The sequence below is a fragment of the Mercenaria mercenaria genome, chromosome 8, assembly GCF_021730395.1.
Source record: "Mercenaria mercenaria strain notata chromosome 8, MADL_Memer_1, whole genome shotgun sequence".
In the NCBI taxonomy this organism is placed as follows: Eukaryota; Metazoa; Mollusca; class Bivalvia; order Venerida; family Veneridae; genus Mercenaria; species Mercenaria mercenaria.
Window position 1 is genome coordinate 2467277 of NC_069368.1, and position 24452 is coordinate 2491728.

The 24452-nt window shown below is 36.5% G+C and overlaps 2 protein-coding genes across 2 annotated transcripts in view; one reads left to right on the forward strand and one right to left on the reverse strand.

The window, feature by feature from the left end:
* LOC123523203 (probable 39S ribosomal protein L24, mitochondrial) overlaps nucleotides 1-6819 on the reverse strand; it is a 42202-nt gene extending 35383 nt beyond the window's left edge. Inside the window, exons 1-2 of the mRNA XM_045300901.2 lie at nucleotides 6663-6819; nucleotides 2897-3024 (exon numbers count right to left, since the gene is read on the reverse strand). Of these exons, the coding sequence (XP_045156836.2) occupies nucleotides 2897-3022 (126 nt within the window). The 5' untranslated portion in view covers nucleotides 3023-3024; nucleotides 6663-6819. The remainder of the gene's footprint in view (nucleotides 1-2896; nucleotides 3025-6662) is intronic.
* Nucleotides 6820-6831: 12 nt separating this feature from the next.
* LOC123523204 (myeloid-derived growth factor-like) lies at nucleotides 6832-24208 on the forward strand. Its single transcript, XM_045300903.2, has 5 exons — nucleotides 6832-7209; nucleotides 11763-11813; nucleotides 13184-13330; nucleotides 17978-18038; nucleotides 19474-24208. The coding sequence occupies exons 1-5, from the start codon at nucleotides 7057-7059 to the stop codon at nucleotides 19551-19553; spliced, it is 492 nt and encodes a 163-aa protein (XP_045156838.1). The 5' UTR covers nucleotides 6832-7056; the 3' UTR covers nucleotides 19554-24208.
* Nucleotides 24209-24452: the final 244 nt, after the last annotated feature.

The window sequence follows — 24452 nt, forward strand, 5'->3', positions numbered from 1 at the left end:
GTGTGCACTGTTACCAGCAACTGCATATGGAAAGTATGCACTATTACCAGAAACTGTCCATGGAAAGTATGCACTACCAGTATTAACAAAAACTGCCCATCACAACCATGCTTCTTACCAGAAACTGCCCATGAACAGTATGTACTATTACCAGAAACTGCCCATGAAAACTATATGATAGTAACAAAAAACTGCCCAATGAAAGCATGCTTTTTACAAGAAACTGCCCATGAAAAGTATCCACTATCTTCTATTACTATAAACTGCCCATGGAAAGCATGCATTGTTATCTGACACTGCCCATGAAATCTATGCACTGTTATAAGAAACTGCTCGTGGAAAGTGAGCATTGTTAACAGAAACTGCACACGGGAAGTGGGCACTGTTACATGGGTAGTCTGTCAATGGCTTTCTCAACTGAAGAATTCAACACTCCAAGCCAGGCTCCAGCCCACATCAGGGCTTTTTATCAGCAAATTTTGAAAATGCCTTAGCCTTTTAATTTGGGAAATTCATACGCTATAATTGCTCATTATGGGAAAGAGCATCTACTTAATATAATATCATGTTTTCCTCCTGCAAAAAGAGGAGAAAAATTGGTGGGATCCTAATCCTTACTGAGCTCATTACTTCCTTATACTTGACATAATATTATGACTGCCAAATTTAACAAAACAAGAGCTGTCACTAATGGTGACAAATGCCCCCGCAGCACCTTGACCTTTGACCTGGTGACCTTGACCTGGTGACCCCAAAGTAAGTAGGGGTCGTGTACTCAATAAGTACTATCAGCATGTGAAGTTTGAAGGGCCTGGGTGCAGTGGTTCGCGAGTAAAGTGCCTTCATGCAAAAAGTTAACATTGGCCCCTGTGACCTTGACCTTTGACCTGGTGACCCCAGTCAGTATGGGTCCTGTACTCAATAAGTACTATCAGCATGTGAAGTTTGAACGTCCTGGGTGCAGTGGTTCGCAAGTAAAATGCCTTCATGCAAAAAGTTAACATTGGCCCCTGTGACCTTGACCTTTGACCTGGTGACCCCAAAGTCAGTAGGGGTCGTGTACTGAATAATTACTATCAGCATGTGAAGTTTGAAGGTCCTGGGTGCAGTGGTTCGTGAGTAAAGTGCCTTCATGCAAAAAGTTAACGTTGTGACGAACGGATGGACAGTTGAAAACTAACATGCCTCCCTCCGGGGGCATAAAAATCATATTTATTTGGAAAGATTCTTTGCCATCACTGGAAAAAAATAAACTTGTTTACATTTAAGAAGTGGCCAAATATTTGCCTCTGTTATATAAATATGAATAACCCTGCACATCAGTGAGGGACAAGTTTGCACAATTGAATTAATTCAACATCTGTTAGAGAAAGAGAAAACAAAACTAATTATTTGCAGTTAAGTAATTTCTATTTGGATATGAACTACATGTTGTAGTAGACAGACACAGATACATGTATCTTACCCTGACCAGCCTTTTCTTGCATCAGGTATTGCTGCAGTAGACAGACACAGATATCTTACCCAGACTTCAGCCTTTTCTTGCATCAGGTATTGCTGCAGTAGACGGACACAGATATCTTACCCTGACTTCAGCCTTTTCTTGCATCAGGTATTCAGGCCTCCTAGCAGGCCTGAACAAAAATAAAGGTTTTTATAAAGGCTCCAATCTATGGAAATAAAGGCCTTTAGTGTAAAATATTAAAAAAAAAAAGAGTAAATAAAGGCTATTTTTGTCGGAATTCTCGTTGAAAACACATAATATATATAGGTATTTACAACATGTATGTGGTCTGGTGAACACAACAGCATTCTGAAAAACTCAAGATGAAAGAAACACAAGCAGTATCCTAATAACAACACTTAAAAGGGGGGAAGAAATACAGTAGTATAACCATTACTTGCTTTAAACTGGCACGGCAAGCAGTCTGAACAAAAATATATGTTTTGAGTGAAAATTACAGGCTATTTGGCAGTTTTAAAGGTTTTTTCAGAAGATTTAAAGGTTTTAAAGGTTTGCTCTGAAATTATAGGTTTTTAAAGGTTTTAAAGGTTTCACTAGGAGGCCTGGGTATTGCTACAGTAGACTGACACAGATATCTTACCCTGACTTCAGGATTTTCTCACATCAGGTACTGCTGCAGCAGACAGACACAGATATCTTACCCTGACCAGCCTTTTCTCACATTAGGTATTGCTGCAGTAGACAGGCACAGATATCTTACCCAGACTTCAGCCTTTTCATGCTTCAGGTATTGCTGCAGTAGACAGACAGATATCTTACCCAGACTTCAGCCTTTTCTTGCATCAGGTATTGCTGCAGTAGACGGACACAGATATCTTACCCTGACTTCAGCCTTTTCTTGCATCAGGTATTGCTGCTGTAGACTGACACAGATATCTTACCCTGACTTCAGGATTTTCTCACATCAGGTATTGCTGCAGTAGACAGACACAGATATCTTACCCTGACTTCAGCCTTTTCTCACATCAGGTATTGCTGCAGTAGACAGACACAGATATCTTACCCTGACTTCAGCCTTTTCTCACATTAGGTATTGCTGCAGTAGACAGACACAGATGTCTTACCCTGACTTCAGCCTTTTCTCACATAAGGTATTGCTGCAGTAGACAGACACAGATGTCTTACCCTGACTTCAGCCTTTTCTCACATCAGGTATTGCTGCAGTAGACAGACACAGATGTCTTACCCTGACTTCAGCCTTTTCTCACATTAGGTATTGCTGCAGTAGACAGACACAGATATCTTACCCTGACTTCAGCCTTTTCTCACATAAGGTATTGCTGCAGTAGACAGACACAGATGTCTTACCCTGACTTCAGCCTTTTCTCACATCAGGTATTGCTACAGTAGACAGACAGATCTATATCTTACCCTGACATTAGCCTTTTCTCGCATCATATATTTTTCCCAGTACTTGAACTCCTCTCCTCGGCCATTGTAAATGGCTCCCTTTTTCCTTGAGAAAACCTGCTTGACTGCTTGAAAAGCCTTTGCCATTTCTGTTCAAATACAAAACATTATTTTCCTAGAAACATTTAAAAGCTTCCAAAAAATTTAATCTGGTATGATATATGTAACAATGTGCACAAAACTGGAAAATGTTGAACTCTCATTATTAAGTTTTTGTCACATCTACCATTGTCTAGGTCCAAGTTTAGACAACTAATTATGGAGACCAGTCCCAACACCCAAGCATCTCATTAGCTGTTTTTTATATCAGCTTTGAAACCAATGACGAAACCCCATTCTGACACTTTTCCCCTCACACAGTTTTATTACCTTTGATATTGTTCTTCCAGTATGATTTCGGGTCTGATTTCCTTCGACAATATTGCTGTAAAAGCACCATACATCTCTGGATAAAAAATCGAGGAAATTGCATTTTGCCAATGGGGCACTTTAGGGGCATAATTTAGAATACAAAAGAAGTTAAGAAAAACAGTCAGTTAATACAGCCATATTCAACTTCAAATATATGAAATATAAGATTCACCAACATAAAGCTGAAATTCTCTTAAGACAACATAACTAAACTTTTTGTTTGGTAAATGTGGGGGTGGTATTATGGGAAAGTGTGTACCCAAACCAAAATGCATCCTTGCAGCAAGACAATACTTTAGATGTAAGCTTGCAACCACTTTTGAAATATAAGACAAGTTTGCGAATATGTCATTCAATCTTGCAAATAATATTTTATGCAAGCTTGCCATGAGACATTAAGAGAACTTCTTTTCTGTGGATACCGGTAGTTTTATTAGTGAACTTAAAAAAAAGAAATTTAATAAATAGGTAAAAGATAATTCATTTAATAAAGGGAGGTAATTATCTTTTACATTATATCTAACAGTAATAAACAGACAAACACATTGAAAAAAGAATTTTCAAAAATATATTCTTAAGTAAAGAAAAATACATTTGTAAACATTAATATCCAGGGGAAAATGAATGTTAAAACTTTAACAAGAGCTCGTAGAACACGGAATGCCCCCCTTCATGCATTCAGTAATTGCCCAAGGAACAGAAATTATTTGGTCACTGTAAACAAAAGTTCTACTGTTCTGGGTCAATGTGACCTTGACCTTTGACCTCAAAATCAATAGGAGTCATGTGGTGGTCACGATCAACCTCCCTATCAAGTTTCATGATCCTAGACCCAAGCTTCCGGACATGGTTTAACTGTTCCAGGTCAATGTGACCTTGACCTTTAGCCTATTGACCTCAAAATCAATAAGGGTCATCTGCAGGTCATGACAAACCTCCCTATCAAATTTCATGATCATAGGCCCAAGCGTTCTTGAGTTATCATCCAGAAACCGTTTAACTGTTCCGGGTCACTGTGACCTTGATCTTTGGCCTACTGACCTCAAATTCAATAGGGGTCATCTGCTGATCATAATTGACCTCAATATTAGGTTCTATGATCCTAGGCCCAAGCGTTCTCAAGTAATCGTCTGGAAACAATTTAACCGTTCCGGGTCACTGTGACATTGACCTTTGACCTATACATCTCAAAATCAATAGGGGACCCAGGTCATCTGCTGATCATGATCAACCTCCCTATCAAGATTCGTGATCCTAGGCCCATGCGTTTTCTAATTATCATCTGGAAATGGTTTAACTGTTTCTGGTCACTGTGACCTTGACCTTTGACCATACTGATCTACATATCAGCTGGACATGACCAACCTCCCTATCAACTTTCATGATCCTAGACCCAAACATTCTCATGTTATCATCCAGGAAACATTTAACTGTTCCAGGTCAATGTTAAAGTCGAACCTCAAAGTCAATCAGATTCATCTGCTAGTCATGATCAGCCTCCCTATTACGTTCCATGATCCTAGCCCCAACTGTTCTCAAGTTATAATCCAGAAACCATTTAACTGTTCTGGGTCACTGTGACCTTGAACTTTGACCTATTGACCTCAAAATCAATAGGGGTCATCTGCTTGTCATGACCAATCTCCCTATCAACTTTCATGATCCTAGACCCAAGTGTTCTTGAGTTATCATCCGGACACCATTTAAATGTACTGGGTCACTGTAACCTTGACCTTTGACCTACTGAACTCAAAATCAATACGGGTCATCTGCTGGTCATGATCAACCTCCCTATCAGCTTTCATGATCCTAGGCTCAAGCGTTCTTGAGTTACCATCCAGAAACCATTTAACTGTTCTAGTTCACTGTGACCTTGACCTTTGATCTAGCATCCAGAAATGAATTGGTCTACGGAAACCTTTTCGTTCATTCTTCTGGTATAAACATTAGGCAGCAATACCTTTTGATTAAGAAGCTTGCATAAGCTTTCAGCGCAAGCTAGCATTTAAGTTATTTTGCACTATCTTTACAGCATGTGCATGCATTGAAACTTGCGCAAGCTAATCAAGAATCTAACACAACCATTCCATTGATACCTGTGTAAGAAAACTGCAATGTTCCAAATACTAGCTTGCTGCAAGCTTACAATTTGTGCTTGTGACAGGCTTTTGACCAGCTTGCCAATAAACCTATAAATGTTGGTTTTGGTATACAAGATTGTAATTCAGGAATAACTTAAATGAGTTTATTCATGTGAAGCTAAAAATTCTTAGGATTTAAGTTCAAATTCATTAAAATCAGATCAGCTCAAATTTCACACCCTGGATAGCTTTGATTAAGCTTTAATATATATATGGGTTTTTTTTGTTGTTTTTTTTTGGGGGGGAAAGTCACTTTTTCTAATTTTTCTATATTTTCATATAATAATGTAATGATATGAATATCATATTCATCAGCTGCCTATTGATCATTCCAAGGAAGTATAAAATCACAGAATGGCAACTAGCTGTAATCTCGCATGATCTCGTGTCAGAGCGTGAATGAGCATTATCTTAGTAAAAACAAACATCGGCAAGCATGGAGTTACAAATTTGTACCTTTAAAACTACATTTAAAATACATGTTACCTTCTAAAACAACAGTAGTTTAATGTGAAATAGTCTTAAGACACAAAGTACACGTTTCTTACCATCAAAAGAAGCGTGGTCATACGGTGATAATTAGTTTACCGATGAATAATTGCTTTCGCATACAAAATGGCGCGTGGAGAACGCGTCATTTCCGGAAAACAAGATCTCATTCAGTTGTCACGTTTTTTTTGCGAGATTTGCTCTATATGCCTTTCAAGTTGCCAATCTATTTATTTTATAGCTCTTTGATCATTCCAACCGTTACACAGCCCTAGTGTCTGGTTACCGGACTGCTAGGAAATGGGCTAGGAGTACTAGCAGCTAACTGGATGCCTTAATACTGCCTATAATTTATCTGAACAGTAGAGATCATGACATGTAGATGCACTAGTCGAACTAATCCGAAGCATACAGTTTGTTTTATATTGTGATGGTCGAACTGTTACTGCAGTGGCTGCAAATGTCAGAAATTATAAACAGCCGCTCAGGGACAGTAAGCTTGTCTAATAGTTGCATTGGATTTACTGTTGGAATAAAGCAATGCAATTATAGCTGAACTATAACAACTTTGTCTGACAACTAGACCTGAAAAAATTATATCAATACAGGCAATTGATGAATATCCGAACAGTATGTCACTTTCAGCAAGTACTGAGCTGAAGTTCTCCTAGAATGATTTTGCTTACCTACTGAGTCGATGTAATTACTAATGCATAATTCTTGGATTTCCTAACCCGTTAATACTATCACCAAAGCTAAAAAAATGTTATACTGATTTTATTTTACGCAAGGACAGGACATGTTTTCACAAGAGCAAATATTACAACGTGAATAATAAACGAGACACAAGCCGGACTATTGAACCGAGATGAAATTTGGTTTGTCACCGATTGTCACACTAGTCATTTTGGGTTTGGAAATCCTGACAATTTCAAAGGTTTTTAACCAGTTCAAACAACAGAACATACACTAGGAAGGTTTCTACGAGAGTATTTGTCAGTTAGATAAGTCTGTTGTGAGTTGTCACATTGAAATTCACTGAACAAACCAAAACGTGACACGTCAGAAGTTTAGCAAACAATGGATATCAAATTATCTGGTCAGCTTTGTTTGGCTCTTCTTTTGTCTTTTCTTGAGCAAATGCTTGTGTCAGCAACACAAGAAGATACAGTATTTTATGAGACATTCGACGTGGAACCTGGTGGTGAAGTAAAGACATTTACTGCACATGTTGTAAGTTGTTTTGAAGGCTTGCACAGTTGATCCAACTAATTTGATGCGATCCTAGGAAAATTAATATTGAGATAATTTTTTCATTTGGGCAATATCCCCACTCGCGTCAAACACTCGAAAGACCAAAATAGTGGAAGCAATTTCTGATGAAATTTTCATCACTGCAGACGCTTTACATGCTATAGGTTTAAATGCCGATTATTTCAGGAATTGGCCATAAATTCAAATAAAACCAGGGCACTAGACAACTTTTGGGGACAGGTACCCATACCTTCGGGAAGGGGAATTTTTCAGCGTTTTAAGACAAAAAGAGAAAGTTTGTAGCCATTTATATGTTACTACTTTTCACACTTATTATAATACTGTTTTCAGCCGTTTCTAACTAATGTAAATATATTGCAGCAGTAACCTTCCTTAGAGGCACTATAATATAACTTGAAAGAGAGTTCATATCTAGTTGTGTCAAACAGCCTATTATCAGGGGAATTTTCTTCTGAGAAAGGGGAAAAAAACGTATTATTTTATGAGGGGAATGAGGCCCATATTCGGCACCAAAAACTGCCAAACGAGTGCCCTGAAAACTTACATGTTTCGAAAGGGGATTCAATTCCTCATTTATTTATGTAAAAATTATCAAAGAATATCCAACATTACGAGTTTTCTGGTGATTTAAACCTGTCATTTAATGTACACTATTAACATTTATGGTGTTGACACGCTAATATGCATAAGCGATAAAACCAATAACTTTACATGACTGTGTACTGTGATTTATCCTCCATTATTTTGGTCCTTCAAAATTTTGAGGTTTAGATTGCCCGTCACAAATATAAAACAATCTGAACGTCGAATTATTATGACTGTCGGTCATATCTAGTCCTAGCTAAAAAAAATTCAGCTCAGAGATGTTTAAGTATGTTGTTACAGATCTCTGAGCTGAAACGAATCTCGTACTGAAACCTAACCAGAAATCGTGCCAGAGGTCTGTCACGCTATAATTTCATCAAATGAAATGCAGTGGACTCACCTTTTACTTTAAAATATTTCTAATCCATTTTTCTTTTGATCTGACATAAAATAATCCATGCTACATAATTTGAACACAAATTATACACACAAGTGTCAAATGGGTACCCGTCTGCAATATTTTGTCCACCATTGCAGTTGTCACCTGATCAGGTACTCTTCATTTTGAAAACCAATAGGTGGTATAGAATCATTATAAGTCCCCTACTGGTTGAAAACCAGTTCCGGGGACTATAGGAATGCACTTTTCCATCATTCCGTCATTCTGTCATTCCGTCATTCCGTCCGTCCGCAATTTCGTGTCCGGTCCATAACTCTGTCATCCATGAAGGGATTTTAATATTACTTGGCACAAATGTTCCCCATGATGAGACGATGTGTCATGCGCAAAACCCGGACCCCTAGCTCAAAGGTCAAGGTCACAATAGGAGGTCAAAGGTCAACAGGGCTTTTTTCCTGTCCGGTCCACAACTCTCCCATCCTTGAAGGGATTTTAGTATTACTTGGCACAAATGTTTCCCATGATGAGATGATGTGTCATGCGCAAATCCCGGACCCCTAACTCAAAGGTCAAGGTCACAATTGGAGGTCAAAGGTCAACAGGGCTTTTTTCCTGTCCGGTCCATAACTCTCCCATCCATGAAGAGATTTTAATATTACTTGGCACAAATGTTCCCCATGAGGAGACGACGTGTCATGCGCAAAACTTGGACCCCTAGCTTAAAGGTCAAGGTCACAATTGGAGGTCAAAGGTCAACAAGGCTTTTTTCCTGTCCGGTCCATAACTCTCCCATCTATGAAGGGATTTTAATATTACTTAGCACAAATGTACCTCATAATAGGACGATGTGTCATGCACAACTTTCAGACCCCTAGCTCAAAGGTCAAGGTCACACTTAGCAGTCAAATGTTAACATAGCATGAACAGGGTCTGTTTCGTGTCCGGTCCATGACTCTGACATTCATTAAGGGATTTTAATATCACTTAGCACAAATGTTCCCCATGATGAGACGACGTGTCATGCGCAAATCCCGGACCCCTAGCTCAAAGGTCAAGGTCACAATTGGGTGTCAAAGGTCAACAGAGTTTTTTTCCTGTCCCGTCCATAACTCTGCCATCCATGAAGGGATTTTAATATTACTTGGCACAAATGTTTCCCATGATGAGACGACATGTCATGCGCAACACCCAGTACCCTAGCTTAAAGGTCAAGGTCACACTTTGAGATCAAACGTCAAGAGGATTTTTTTCCTGTCCGGTCTATAACTTTGTCATGCAAAGCAGGATTTAGATATCAGTTGGCACAAATATTCCCCTGGATGAGACAACATGTCATGCGCAAGAACCAGGTCCCTAGGTCTAAGGTCAAGGTCATATTTAGAGGTCAAAGGTCAAATTCAAGAATGACTTTGTACGGAACATTTCTTCTTCATGCATGGAGGGATTTTGATGTAACTTGGACCAAATGTTCACCACCATGAGGCACCCTTGTTTTTAGAATTACGTCCCTTTGTTTTACTATAAATAGATTTTATTGTAACTTTTTTATTACTGGCGGTAGAGAAAAATCAATACCACTTTTCTGTGGTACAGCATGCATGTTACATCCAATTTTTAGGTGTATTTTGACCTATCTCTACCTGGTAAAGAGTTTCTTGTGGACTTATATATTTTTTTTTTTTTTTTTTTTTTTTTTTTTTTTAAAGATTAATTTCCCTTTGTTGTTACTATAAATAACTTACATGATTACATTTTTATAATCAGCCAAAAAAATTAAATTCAATATGAAAACAACTGTGGGTTTTTATATATGCACATTTTAACCCAAGTGTGTTGTTATAACATATTGTATATGTAGTACAATATTGTTTATACATCATTGACAGATATCAGTTCATTATGTTATACTGCAGTAGAAAAAATTAGGTGCCTTCCAGTAGGGGACTTTGTATTGCATGGCAATACTTCATTCACTTGTTTATTGACCTTTTCTGAGATCTTAAACCTTGTAAGGTATGTTTTATGAACTTTATCGTAAAAAATGGTTATGTGTATGATTACATGTGTAAATTCATAAATATGCAAAATTTTTATCTTGATTTTCAAAAATTACCACGTGCTCTGAACTTTTGCATGACATCATCAGTTTCTCATGAGAGACTGTGCAAGATATTGCAGTTTGACACTGGTTAAATAACCAAATGGGGTTTCGCCATAACTTAATGGACGCGACCATCAGAAAATAAAGATCGCGTTAGTTAAGTTATGGTAGCCAGAACTAATCTGGTCCAACTAATAAGATGTTAGCGTTACAATATTTATATGCCCATTTGAAAAAAACTAAGATGTATTATGTTTTTATCCCTTTAAGGGAGAGGGGTGTGGGTGAGTTTAAAAAATCGGCTTTTAAACTTATTTTTTTCTTTTCCTACCTCACTGGGTCAAGTCCCATTACTCTGATATGCATTTGGGCAAGTTATGCCCCCTTTTGGACTTAGGAAATCCTGGTTGAAATTTTGCGTGCAAGTACATATAGCTATTATTTAAAGGCATATAGCTTTGAAACTAATTTTTTCTTTTTCTAGATCAGTTGCCAACCTCACTGGTTCAAGTCTTATAACTCTGACATATATTTTGGCCAAATCATACCCCCTTTTTGATTTAGATAATCCTGGTTAAAAGTTTTGCATGCAAGTTACTATCTCCAAAACTAATGCAGATATTGAATTGAAACCTCACCTGTGTCTTCGGGATTATAAAACTAGGTGATAGCATCAAGTCCCATAAAACTCTGACATGTATTTCGGCCAAATAATGCTCCCTTTTGGACTTAAAATTGGAAGTCCTGGTTAAAGTTTTGCATGCAAGTTATTATCTCCAACTAATGCAAATATTGAATTGAAACTTCACAAGTTTCTTCATGTTTATAAAACTAGGTCAGAGCATCAAGTCCCATAACTGACTTGTAGTTTGCAAACTTATGCCCCCTTTTGAACTTAAAAACTTCTGGTTAAAGTTTTGCATGCACGTTACTATCTCCAAAACTATTGCAGATACTGGATTGAAACTCTATTTAACTCATGATTGAAACTCTTATTTTAACATTTAGGATAATATTCCTGTTTCTGGGACAACAATTTGAATAGTGGAGCATTGGCTGTCTTATGGACAGCTCTTGTTCTTTTAGAATTACTTCCCTTTGTTGTAACTGGCTGTAGGGAAAACCCAAGACCACTTTTCTGTGGTACAACATATACAATGTATGTTACTTCCAGTTTTTAGGTGTATTTTAACCTATCTCTACCTGGTAAGGATTTTTTTATCATTATATATTCAGCTGGCTGTAGTAGTTTAATTTATATATGTATGTTTTTAAATTTATATCACTATCTTCATGTGAATGTCCTTTTTAACATTACGCGTTGTCCCAAGACAGTTCATTTCCAGACACAGTGACAGTGGTTCACTGAATATTGGATGAACATAATTAACAATTAATATTAATATGACAATTCTATTGTTTCAGGATGGGCTGAAGTGTGAGTTCTCATATGCTTGCCAAGGCGGAACACTAGAGGTACAAACATATTTATGTCTCCACATATTGTTTTGCCCTGTCCTTCCGTCCATCCATCACATTTCATTTATGATCAATAACTGGAGAACCATTTGACCTAGAACCTTCAAACTTCATAGGATGGCAGGGCTTATAGAGTAGACGAACCCAATTGTTTTTGGGGTCACTCCATGAAAGGTCAAGGTCATAGGGACCTGAACATGGAAAACTATTTCCGATCAATAACTTGAGAACCACTTGATCCAGAATGTTGAAACTTCATAGGATGATTGGACATGCAGAGTAAATGGCCCCTATTGCTTTTGGGGTCACTCTGCTAAAGGTCAAGGTTACAGGGGCCTGAACATGGAATTCGACTTGACAACCATTTCACCCAGAACCGGATGATAGGACTTACAGAGTGGACAGGAGGCCTCTGCTGCTGAGTGGTTAAGGTCTCTGACTTCAAATCACTTGTCCCTCATCGATGTAGGTTCGAGCCTCACTCAGGGCGTTGAATGCTTCATGTGAGGAAGCCACCCAGCTGGCTTACGGAAGGTCGGTGGTTCTACCCAGGTGCCTGCACGTGATGAAATAATGCACGGAGGGTCACGTGGGTCTTCCTTCACCATCAAAGCTAGAAAGTCGCCATGACCTATAATTGTGTTGGTGCGATGTTTTAACCCAACAAAATAAATACAGACTGGATAACCTCAATTGTTTTGGGGGTCATTCCATCAAAGGTCAATGACACAGGGACCATCTGCCAGTCACACTTCACTTTCGATCATTATTTTTGGGGTGTCTAGATCAAAGGTCAAGGTCACAGGGGCCTGAACATGGAAAACTGTTTCCAATCAATAACTTGAGAACCACTAGGCCCAGAATGTTGAAACTTCTTGGAATGATTGGACATGCCAAGTGGATGATCCCTATTGCAGCCAACCATTGGTGTCTCTTGGAATTTTGCTCCTGTAGGCTTCTTGCCTATTACTGCTGTGCATTGGGGGAGACATGCACTTTTATACAAAAGCATCTTCTAGTTATTTCTAGTCAAGAAAACATACTGACTAAACTGAAGTTTTCTGACTTTGTATCACATACTAGCATGTGATAAATGATTCATATACTACTAATCATGTGAATAGTAGTATATGAGTCATTTATGCCCCAAGACCTAATCATGTCAGATGATGAGGCAGTTGAGATCTTGGTGCATGGTTGACTCATATAATACTATTTAGATGATAAGGCAGTTGTGGGAGACATGTGCTTTTCTCAAAAGCAGCTCTAGTTTGTATAGCAAGTGGTTTTTAAGAGATCAGTTTTTCTATATGTTTCATTATGCCAGGTCTGTCAAAAGGATATGAAGACTGTATTATTTATTTCAGGAATGGGCAATGTCTATAAATCATGAGAAAGATGGTCATTATACGTGTGTGGTTGAGAGACCCGAGGGCCACCCTCATTCATATATATTCTTTGAAGAGTTCCAACTTAAAGTTAGTGGAGGAGCTATCAGGGAGGCATTTATATATGTAAGATAGAATTTTAGTTTTGCTGTCCTTTATTTCAAGAATTACTGATCATGTCACTTTTTTCTTACCTTCTTTACAAAACTTGATTGAAGCTAGTTATTTTGAGGACAGGAATATCGATACTTCTGGTTGGAATTCCACCAAACTTCACAGGAGTGATCAGTGCTAAGCATTGTTGTGTATATCATTCAGTGATTTTCACTGGAGTTATGGCCCTTAATTTGTAACATTTTACAATATCTGCATGATAATTGGTGGGAGACAAAAGGTTTTCCATGAAAAACAATCCCTATTTACATATGAAATTGTATAGGAAGGGTTGAACACAGGCATATAAGACAGAGACTCTTTTACGTAGAATCAGCATAAATAGTCTTTATTATACCTCCACAAAACGAAGTTTGGGAGGGGTATATAGGAGTGAACTTGTCAGTCAGTCTGTTAGTTTTCATGGTTTCCAGACAATAACTCATGAAAGGCTTGACCAATTTAAAAAATTTTTGGTACACAGATGTAACATCAGAAAATACAGGTCAAGTTTGACTTTGAGGTCAATAGGTCAAAGGTCACAGTGACATGATATAGTTAAACTGATTCTGGATAACTTGAGAACGCTTGGGCCTAGTATCATTAATTTTGGTACAGAGGTGTATCATCATAAAATGCAGGTCAAGTTCGACTTTGAGGTCAGTAGGTCAAAGGTCAAGGGCACAGAGACTTGGAACAGTTAAATGGTTTCCGGATGATAACTTGAGAATGTTTGGGTCTGAGATCATAACTTTTTGTACAAAGATGTATCATCATGAAATGCAGGTAAAGTTCAACTTTGAGGTCAGTAGGTCAAAGGTCAAGGTCACAGTGACTCAGAACTGTTAGATGGTTTCTGGATGATAACTTGAGAACGCTTAGACCTAGGATCATATATTTTGGTACTTAGGTGTATCATAATAAAATGCAGGACAAGTTCAATTTTGAGGTCAGTAGGTCTAAGGTCAAGGTCACAGTGACTTAGAATAGTTAACGGTTTACGGATGATAACTTGAGAATGCTTGGGTTTAGGATCATAATTTTTTGTACACAGTGTATCATCATGAAATGCAGGTCAAGTTCAACTTTGATGTCAGTAGGTCAGAAGTCAAGGTCACAATGACTCAGAATAGTTAAACAGTTTCTGGATGATAACTTGAGAACGCTTAGACCTATGATCATATGTTTTGTTACACAGGTGTATCATAATAAAATGCAGGACAAGTTCTACTTTGAGGTCAGTAGGTCAAAGGTCAAGATCACAGTGACACAGAATAGTTAAATGGTTTCCGGATGATAACTTGAGAACGCTTGGGTTTAGGATCATAATTTTTGTACACAGGTTTATCATCATGAAATGCAGGTCAAGTTCGACTTTGAGGTCAGTAGGTCAAAGGTCAAGGTCACAATGACTCAGAATAGTTAAATGGTTTCTGGATGATAACTTGAGAATGCTTAGATCTAGGATCATATGTTTTGATACACAGGCGTATCATAATAAAATGCAGGATAATTTCGACTTTGAGGTAGTGATGTTCCAATTGTCGCTGACAATCGATTGCCGATCATTTAATGAGCCAAAGTCGCCGATATCGATTATGACCTTGCATAATCGATTATTTGACGCTTAGGCCAGTTTAAAGCCTATTCGGGAGATACGTAATCTTTTTGGTGGTATTTCCTCTTTAGGTTCATTTCTTTTCCACTCTTCAAAACGGAGGCAAAGCATACTGCGTTCGATCAAAATAACATTATGCGATCAAAGCTATATTCCACTATCCAGGCCAGTGTGGAAGTAGTTTGGATTCTACAAGATATGTGAAGTTGCAACTGTGTAAGAAAATTTAAAAAATTGGGTGTGTCGTTTGCCATTAGTTTGCAAATAATGGTTCCCCACCCATTTTCGTAATTTAGGTTTATTTACTTCATAATTTCAATCAGCATTGTGCTTCTAAATATATTCTAATATACAGCTGTACTGGCTGGTAGATGTGTAATTTTGTAAACAAGAAATAGTTATAAAGAGAAAATTAGAAATAACAAATTGGAGGGCATTGATGTTTGAACCAATAATGAAAATGTACAAATAGGGACAAAAATAGCATATTATAGAGGGGTTTTAGGTCTGACAGCATGGTCAATTTCTCAGGGATTCCTGAGAGTCCCACAGACGTTTTGGTGCAAATCATATAAATATGCCACATTATACCTCAATAAATAAAAGGTACTTTTTAATTAGCCAGAATGATATCTGCATACAAGGGCTAAAACTTCACACACAAATTACATTACTCTTGCTAAATAAATGCTGATACAGTTAGTCAAGTGAGTTAGTAAGTTACAGAAGGTTCAGTGCCAAAGTCCAATTATTTTCAGATTAATCGCTTGGAAGGCCTTCCCATTAATCGATTATCATTATGCTGTCTGATTATCATCACTACTTTGAGGTCAGTAGGTCAAAGGTCAAGGTCACAATGACTCTGAATAGTTAAACAGTTTCTGGATGATAACTTGAGAACCCTTAGATCTAGGATCATATGTTTTAATACACAGATGTATCGTAATAAAATTCAGGACAAGTTTGACTTTGAGGTCGGTATGTCAAAGATCAGGGTCACAGTGACTCAGAATAGTGAAATGGTTTCCGGATGATAACTTCAGAATGCTTGTGTTTAGGATCATAACTTTTTGTACACAGGTGTATAATCATGAAATGCAGGTAAAATTTGACTTTTGGGTCAGTAGGTCAAAGGTCAAGGTCACAATGACTCAGAATAGTTAAACGGTTTTTGGATGGGGTCTTTAGAATGTTTGGGTCTAGAATCATACTTTTTTGTACAAGGATGTAACATGATAAAATACAGGTCAAGTTTCATTTTGAGGTTAGTAGGTCAAAGGTGAAGGTCACAATGACACAAAATAGTTAGACGGTTTCCGGATGATAACTTGAGAATGCTTGAGCTTAGGATCATGAAATTTGATAAGGAGGTTGGTTATGACCAGCAGATGACCCCTTTTGATTTTTGTGGTGACATTTAAAACGGTTTTCGGACAATAATTTCAAAACAATTTGGAATAGGATAACAAAACTTATTAGGGATGTTGGTCATGACCAGCAGATGACTCTTATTGATTACAAGTTCCAAAGGTCAGAGTGACCTGGAACATTGATACCTTTTCTGGACAATAACTTGAAAACGCTTTGGCGATCATGAAACTTTTTAGGGATGTTGATCATGACTAGCAGATGGCTTGTATTGATTTTGAGGTCAGTAGGTCAAAGGTCAAGCAAGTTTGACTTGATATTGGCTTAGTTCTGTTACAAGGCCATAATGTGGGGGTATAATTCGTCACTCCTGTGACAACTCTAGTTATACTCATTCTAGGGTCATGTACACTGACACCAATCGTTGTACTTATAAATGCTAGGATATATACACCAATACAAGTTTTTATTCTCCAGCTATATTCACAGACACCAATTGTTATACTTATGCTAGGGACTATATACACTGACACCAGTCATTATACTCATTCTAAGGCTATATACACTGACACCAATAATTTTACTCATGCTAGGGCTATATACACTGACACAAATCATTATACTCATGCTAGGGACTATATACAGTGACACCAATCATTATACTCATGCTAGGGACTATAATACACTGACATCAATCATTATACTCATGTTAGGGACCATATACACTGACACCAGTCATTATATTCATGCTAGGGCTATAAACATTGACACCAATCATTATACTCGTGCTAGGGCCACATACACTGACACCAGTCATTATACTCTTGTTAGGGCTATATACACTGATACCAATCGTTATACTAATGCTAGGGTCATATACACTGACACCAGTTTTTGGTTGCGGGTTTATGCCGCTACCAAAGTTAAGTGTATTTCTGACAATCATGTAGTATCTTTATTTGATTCCAAATCACATCCAAAGGAATTTGTTCATGTGCTACACAAAGTAGTCCCATTCATGAACAACGCGGATGAATTATCAATGATCAAGCAGTTCTTATTCATCCTCTATCCATTCACACTGGCCATTTAGATTATATAAGATCTTTCAATGATTAGGTATTCCAGCCCATGGTTACATCACTGACTTCCAGCTGTTCATGTAAGGTCAGGCAGAGTTTATCTTAGATATGAGGCACATTAGTATTTGTTTCTTATACATGTATATTTATAGATTGCCATTTAAAATGAAAATAACTATAGCAAAACCCGCAACCACCAGACATCTCAAGGCTTTGATTATACTTTTGCTGGGGTCATGTACACTAACACCAATCGTTATACTCTTGCTAGGGCTATATTCACAGACACCAGGTGTTATACTTATGCTAGGGCTATATACACAAACACAAGTTGTTCACCAACACAAGTCATTGTTCTTTTCAGGCACCAGATGACATTATATAGAATAATGGCAAATATACATATGAGGTGTATAATATATCAGTATTAGGAATTCAATAAATTATTTGAATGCACAGATGAATAGAACTATATATACAACATAATAGATTGCTTCCATTCATTACAGTTTTATGCATAAAGGAAAATGAACTATTTTCTTTCAATTTCAGAGTAGTGGTGATCCACCTAAGCCTTTGGGTAATGATGAATATGAGATACACAAACATCATAGTAAGTTTTCTCCTTTTCAGTTAACCTCAATCTAGCAGTGAGAGCTGTTAGTATAGATCAGTGGTCTGCGATTCATCTTCCACAACTTTCCTTAAAGAGCTGCGCTGCTCAGAATTACATGAAACTTGGATTCAGTTTTAAAAAAATGAGAAGCCTGAAAATTATTTTCCAAAGTATGAAATGTCTTTTTATGCTCACCTTGGAGCGATGGACTAGTGGTTAGGGTGTTGGCCACTCATGGGTTTGACCATGACGTCTTATGACACCAGTACTGGTTTATCCAGGAAACACTGGAGTAAACTTTGCACATGTCTGTCATGTTGGTCTGTATGTCCATCTGTTTGCAGATCAAACTGTTTCCACCCAACAACTTGAGAACCACTTGACCCAGAACATTCAAACTTGGTTCATAATGGGCTTATGAAATAGATGACCTCTCTTGTTTTTTGGGAGGTCAGTAGGTCAAAGTTCAAGATCACAGGGGTCTGAACTTGAAAATGGCTTCCGCTCAATAACTTTAGAACCACTTGACCACAGAACCTGCAAAATTGATAGAATGATTGGGCTTATGAAGTAGATGACCACTATTGGTTTTGGGGTCAGTACATCAAAGATCAAGGTCACAGGGGCCTGAACCTTGAAAACTATTTCCGCTCAATAACTTAACCAACTGTCCCAGAACCTTTAAGCTTAATAGCATGATTTGGCTTATGAAGTAGATGATCCCTGTTGTTTAAGTGGTAAGTCAAGGTTCAGGGTCATAGTGACCATGGGACTTGAAATGGGGTAACCCCTTATTGAGGGCAAATGTATTTTACAGACAGCTCTTGTTGATTTTTAGCTCACCTGAGCCAAAGGCCCATAGTGGGCTTTTGTGACTGCTCATTGTCCGTGTTATGCGTCCATCAGCATTTTCTTGAAAACCACTGGACAGAATTATATCAAACTTCACAGGACTGATGCTTGGCTGGCCCCCTTCCAAAAGTGTTCAAAGAATTGAATTCTAAGAGAACTCTGGTTGCCATGGCAACCGAAAGGAAAAACTTTAAAAATATTCTTATCCAAACTGCAAGGCTATGATATTTGGCATGTGTCATCATCTAATGGTCCTTTTGTGCCCCTGGGGTGAAAAGAGGCCCCAACCCGGGGTCCCAAGTTTTACATAGACTTATACAGGAAAAAACTTTGAAAATCTTCATGTCTAAAACCACAAGACCTAGGCCTTTGATACTTGGTATGTAGCATTGCCTTGTGGTCCTCTGTCAAAATTGTTCAAATTATAACCCTTGGGTGAGAAGAGGCCCTGCCCTGAGTAAAGGGCAGTGTTTGAATTATCCAAGTGTGAGGGAACAAAATTTGACTGTGATAGACATCAAAAATTGAAATGAAATTGTGTTACTATGTAGCATAATATGATTATTATTCTATTTTTCAGTTGAAAACACCGACAACTTTAAGCATGGATTAAACGGAATTCATGCTGTTATTAGTCGAAAAAAGCATCGAGAGTTATAGCATGTATACCCGTGTGAGCAAACTTCATCCAACATTATACCCATATACCTGAGTCAGCAAAAATCATTGTGAATTATAACATGTATATCTGAGTCAGCAAAATTATAATGATCAACAACATATATACTTTAGACAGCAAAAATCATCCAGAATTATAACATGTATGTCTGAGTCATTAAAAATAATTGTGAATTATAGCATGTATACCTAAGCCAGCAAAATAATTGTGAATTATTCCATGTATACTGGAGTCAGCAAAATTATTATGAATTATTACATGTATACCCAAGTCAACAAAATTATTGTGAATTATAGCATGTATGCCTGAGCCAGAATAATTATTGTGAATTATTACATGTATACCTGAGCCAGCAAAATTATTGCAAATTATTAGATGTATACCTGAGCCAGCAAAATTATTGTGAATTATTACATATCTACCTGAGCCAGCAAAATTATTGTGAAGTTGTATACCTGTGCCAGCAAAATTATTGTGAATTATTACATGTATACCTGATTCAGCAATATTTATGTGAATTATTTTAATACATGTATACCTGAGTCAGCAAAAAAACAAAACATCCTTACTTAATGATTTGGTCATGTTTGTCAGTCTGCCATTTGGCTGGAGAATTCTTAGTCCTTTAACTGAATGCTTGTCTATGTTTAATAAATGACCACAGTTGGTTGTTTGGTCAGTATATCAAGGACAAATACTGTAAGAATGAAAATTACAAACATGCTTACTCTGACAGGCTATGATAAGGATTAGATCAGTGTTTTACAATCAGAAATAGATGTCTTTTGAATTTACAAAAATAATGTACCTTTCCTTCTTTTTAACATAATTTTCCAAAAGATTCATTGTTTTCTTTATGTATATTGATAATTTATTTCTGAAATAAAAAATATAAATATATAACACTACTTTTTGTGTGTAAATAATCAAGTATAGATTGTTAATCAGATTTTTGAGATAGAGTTTTGCATTTTGTGTCTGACTTGGCAGTTGCTTGAAAAGCACATAAAGAATTAGTTATCAAATCAAGATAAAATCATACTTTATACCTTAATATATTAAAGTTTTCTCTAAGGGGTCATCATATTGGGCATGTGTTTTACAATTTGCTTTAGTTCATTTGTTGTTGGTGATGGTTGCATACAATTTCTTATACAATGTAGGTTATTTCCTTCATTTTTTCCAAAACAAACTTGTACCACATAATGTCTTTGTGATGTGGCTGGATATTTCATAGCAGTTATATTTCACTAAATGAATTCTCTAGTTTAAAAAATATTTGGGCATAATATATCTTTAGCTTAAATAAGTATTGCCATGTCCTTGCTTTTATTAGGGACGCATACTTTTTGTATAGTTTGTCTGATTTTTGAAAGAAATGTACAAGGTGTTGGTGTCACTTAATCATTAACATCTGAGTTTTGGAAAAAAAATCTACGAGGTATAGTTGTCACTTGATTGTCAGCATCGGTTAAGATTTTAGTTTAGGTCCTTGTTTTCATTTAAGGAGGTAGGTTACCTTCATATTTGTATGTGCGCATGTCCAACCGGAAGCTAACGTGACGATTTACGACGACGTTTACGACAAACTAAATGTGTTTGTATATTCATTCTTCTGAAAACAAATCATGAACTTGTCTTCGATCTGATGCTTTATGGTTTAATAATGCAGAAATAATGAATAAATTGTCGCAGAAACGCTTCAAAACAATGTTGCCTTAAAATGACGTCATTGACGTTACGTGTCAGTTACCGCGCAAAATTAATAGCTTTTATCTTGAAAGTACGTAATTCTGTACATTTTCTTTATTTTAACTATTTTCAAATAACCTTTATTTGCTGAAATATTTTTTATGAGTCTTTTGCTCTGAATAATAATCAATATTTTGCTTCTTTTATGTAGTTATATTGAAATGTTATGCGGAATGTAAGAAAATGGATGATGGCAACCAATGTTATTTGGAATATAGTTGGGTGAAAGGTTACTTGTTACGGCCATTTTCAAAAAAAAAGTCTAGCAGTTTGATTTGTAATACCTATTTTTCAGGTTCCATTGATAATTTGTTACTTACATACTAAAACTAAGATCTAAAATTGTTCAAATTTCAGTAGAAAATTGTGGTTTCTTGAATTGAATTGATGTTACCATGGAAACGAAACCCGTGACCTATGTATCTAAATGTAAAATTCAAAAGCGTTGACACGGGTCTATTTAAGAAACACAGCTTCGGCTTTTTATTTTCATTTCAACAATATCCATGAGAATAATAGCAGCACGCTGAACGATTTTTCCATGAAAAATGGCAGACGAGGGGTACTGCTGTACGTATTCTAAGCTGTGAAATTTGTTTGAATAAATGCAGATAATACGAAAATGTAACCTACGTTAGAAATAATATGTTTTAAAGCTACATCAACTAGAAAGATAATCTTATTCAATTTTTTTTTTAAAGAAATTACGACAAACAGCAAGATATAAGCTATTTTAAACATCTCTGTTGCCATGGTTACTTTAAAATTTAAGAAAAACAGGGTACCATGTAAAGTGCTTGGTATTTTGCTAATAATATTACCCAAATATTTCATGTTGGTCATTAACAGAATGGCACTGAAGCCGTCGAAAACCCCTATTTTCATACATAGTTGTTTAAAAATGAGAGAAAATGCGTTACCATGGAAACACGAGCCCCGTGACATATACATTTTAAGCTTATATTAGAAAGATAACGTGCATACTAGTAAAATTATCAATTATGCAGACTTCTACGGATACCAATGAAACTAAAATACACTGAAAAGTGTTAAATATCCGTATTTTCCTTCTTCTTTCAATATGAAATACCTTTGAAGGGTCATGTTCTTCAAACCTGGATAAAAATTGAACTTGAAGGGACAGAGACAAACGAAATTGAGATTGTAGCAGTTAAAACTTCATATTACACGAAATACAAAAACATGCTGCGGTTCAACTAATTTGAATTTACCCTTGTAACAAGGTATCCTACCTCCTTAACAGCATTAGCTTTGAAACTTTGTATACTTGTTGATCATCATTGGGTGAATTTATGAATACTATAAGAGCTGTAGCTTTGAAACTTTTTACACTCATTTGTTATAGATAGATTAGTAAGCAGGTCAAGAACCATAACCTTCTTTTGCATTTTGTTAGAATTATTGCGCTTTTAATTAACTTAGGTATTTGTGTTTCTTGGTTATTTTTTGTTTATGTTGTATTTTCTTGAATACTATTGTTTTGAACCTATGCGTTTTTATCATCAGTAGGTGAGAAAGAATGCCAAGAAAGATAACTTTTTTCTTGCGTATTGCCTCAAGTGAAAGTACTACAGATGGTTGTTGACAAACTAAGGCAGTGCTCTTGTTGTTATATTTGGAAATGAACTGAAAGTATGCATGTGATTGTTCTAAAAAGATCAAAGATCTTAAATTTATTCTGTAAGGATGTAAGTCTGCCTGTAGAGGTATAAGCTTGCGAGAAAAAAGATATTGCTCTAAAGATAATCTGTAAGATCTACTTTTTAAAACCTTTTTTCTTCTGTCCAAGATGAGAACTGTTAAAACATTCCACCTTACCAAAACAACAGTAAATGGAGACAGTAGTGTAGAAGTGAAAATGTTTGCATGACAGGTTTTTGTGAAAAACTGAAGTAGGTGTTTTGTTAGTCCCAATCCGTGACTCTAGTTACCTCCCCTGATGGTCCGTCCACAGATATTATTCTGTAATATCAAACTGAAATGAAATTAAAGTGATAATTACGCAGCGGGCTGGACTAGTGTTTTGTGTGCAGAAATGTGCTTTCTTTCATATTGAGAGAAAATTTCGTTGTCTTTTTGTTAGTGTACCGTTATGTGGTGTGATCTAGAGTTACTGATTACCAATTATTGTAACTTGAAAATGAAAGTAGATACTTCATAAAAGTTCATTTTTAGTGCTACTACAGATTATATTGTGTTGTTTGTTAAAATAGACAGGCAGTTTTAATAAAATCACTGATGTGTCAAAATTAAGCTGTCCACCTCAGACTTTAGTGGGCATGCACCTGATGCATACCTAAAGAATCAGCACTTGGACTTTGATAATATTTTTACAACAATCAGTTATGTCTGTGTGAATGTATCTAGCCTTGGACCAAAAAAGTAGCCTTGTACAGGTTTTAAAAATATCATGTCTAAATTTGTTAATTCTTGATAAGCTATATTTGTATGTACATGTATTTTGTTATAATTTCTACATAGACAAATGTGTGTCGAAATTTGCTATGTTTATAAATTGACATAAAAAATTCCAGTGCATAAGCATGTTTGCATTTAAATTTTATAGAAACAGCCTTTATTTTGACCGGCCCTGCTTCAGCAATGAGCATTTATTTGTTAGAACAACAACTGGAAAGGAATACTGTGTTAAATTTTTCTTGCCAGCTTGGGATAGGACTGGTGATGTGTAAACGTATATTCTGAACAATTTTCAATGCACTGTGTTGTTAAGAAAAATGTCAGTAATTTTATATCCGTTATAGAGAGAGTAATTTAATGTGCTTGAGTGTTTTCATTTTATGAATAGCAAATGAATGTGTATTTGTTGTATTGGTATTGGGAAATACATGACATTAAAATGTTATTGTTTTTGTAGTCATTTTCAAGTATGGCCAAAATTTTGCGAGGACTTAATCAGTTCTGAATTTGTTGCCAGAAACAGCATTTCTACGGAAAACACAAACAGCTGTGTCCTGGTTTCTCTTAGGTATGCTCCAGGCAGGACCCCTGTCAACAAAAATAATTTTATGTAGACTAAATGAAACTCTCATAAAATAATTATATAATGTCCAAAATTGCCATTTTTACTTTTTAGCTCACCAGAGCAT

Coding starts and splice junctions, on each gene's coding strand:
- LOC123523204 (XM_045300903.2), top strand. CDS start 7,057: ATGGATATCAAATTATCTGGTCAGCTTTGTTTGGCTCTTCTTTTGTCT. Junction 7,210..11,762: donor AGACATTTACTGCACATGTT/GTAAGTTGTTTT, acceptor CTATTGTTTCAG/GATGGGCTGAAGTGTGAGTT. Junction 18,039..19,473: donor TGAGATACACAAACATCATA/GTAAGTTTTCTC, acceptor TCTATTTTTCAG/TTGAAAACACCGACAACTTT.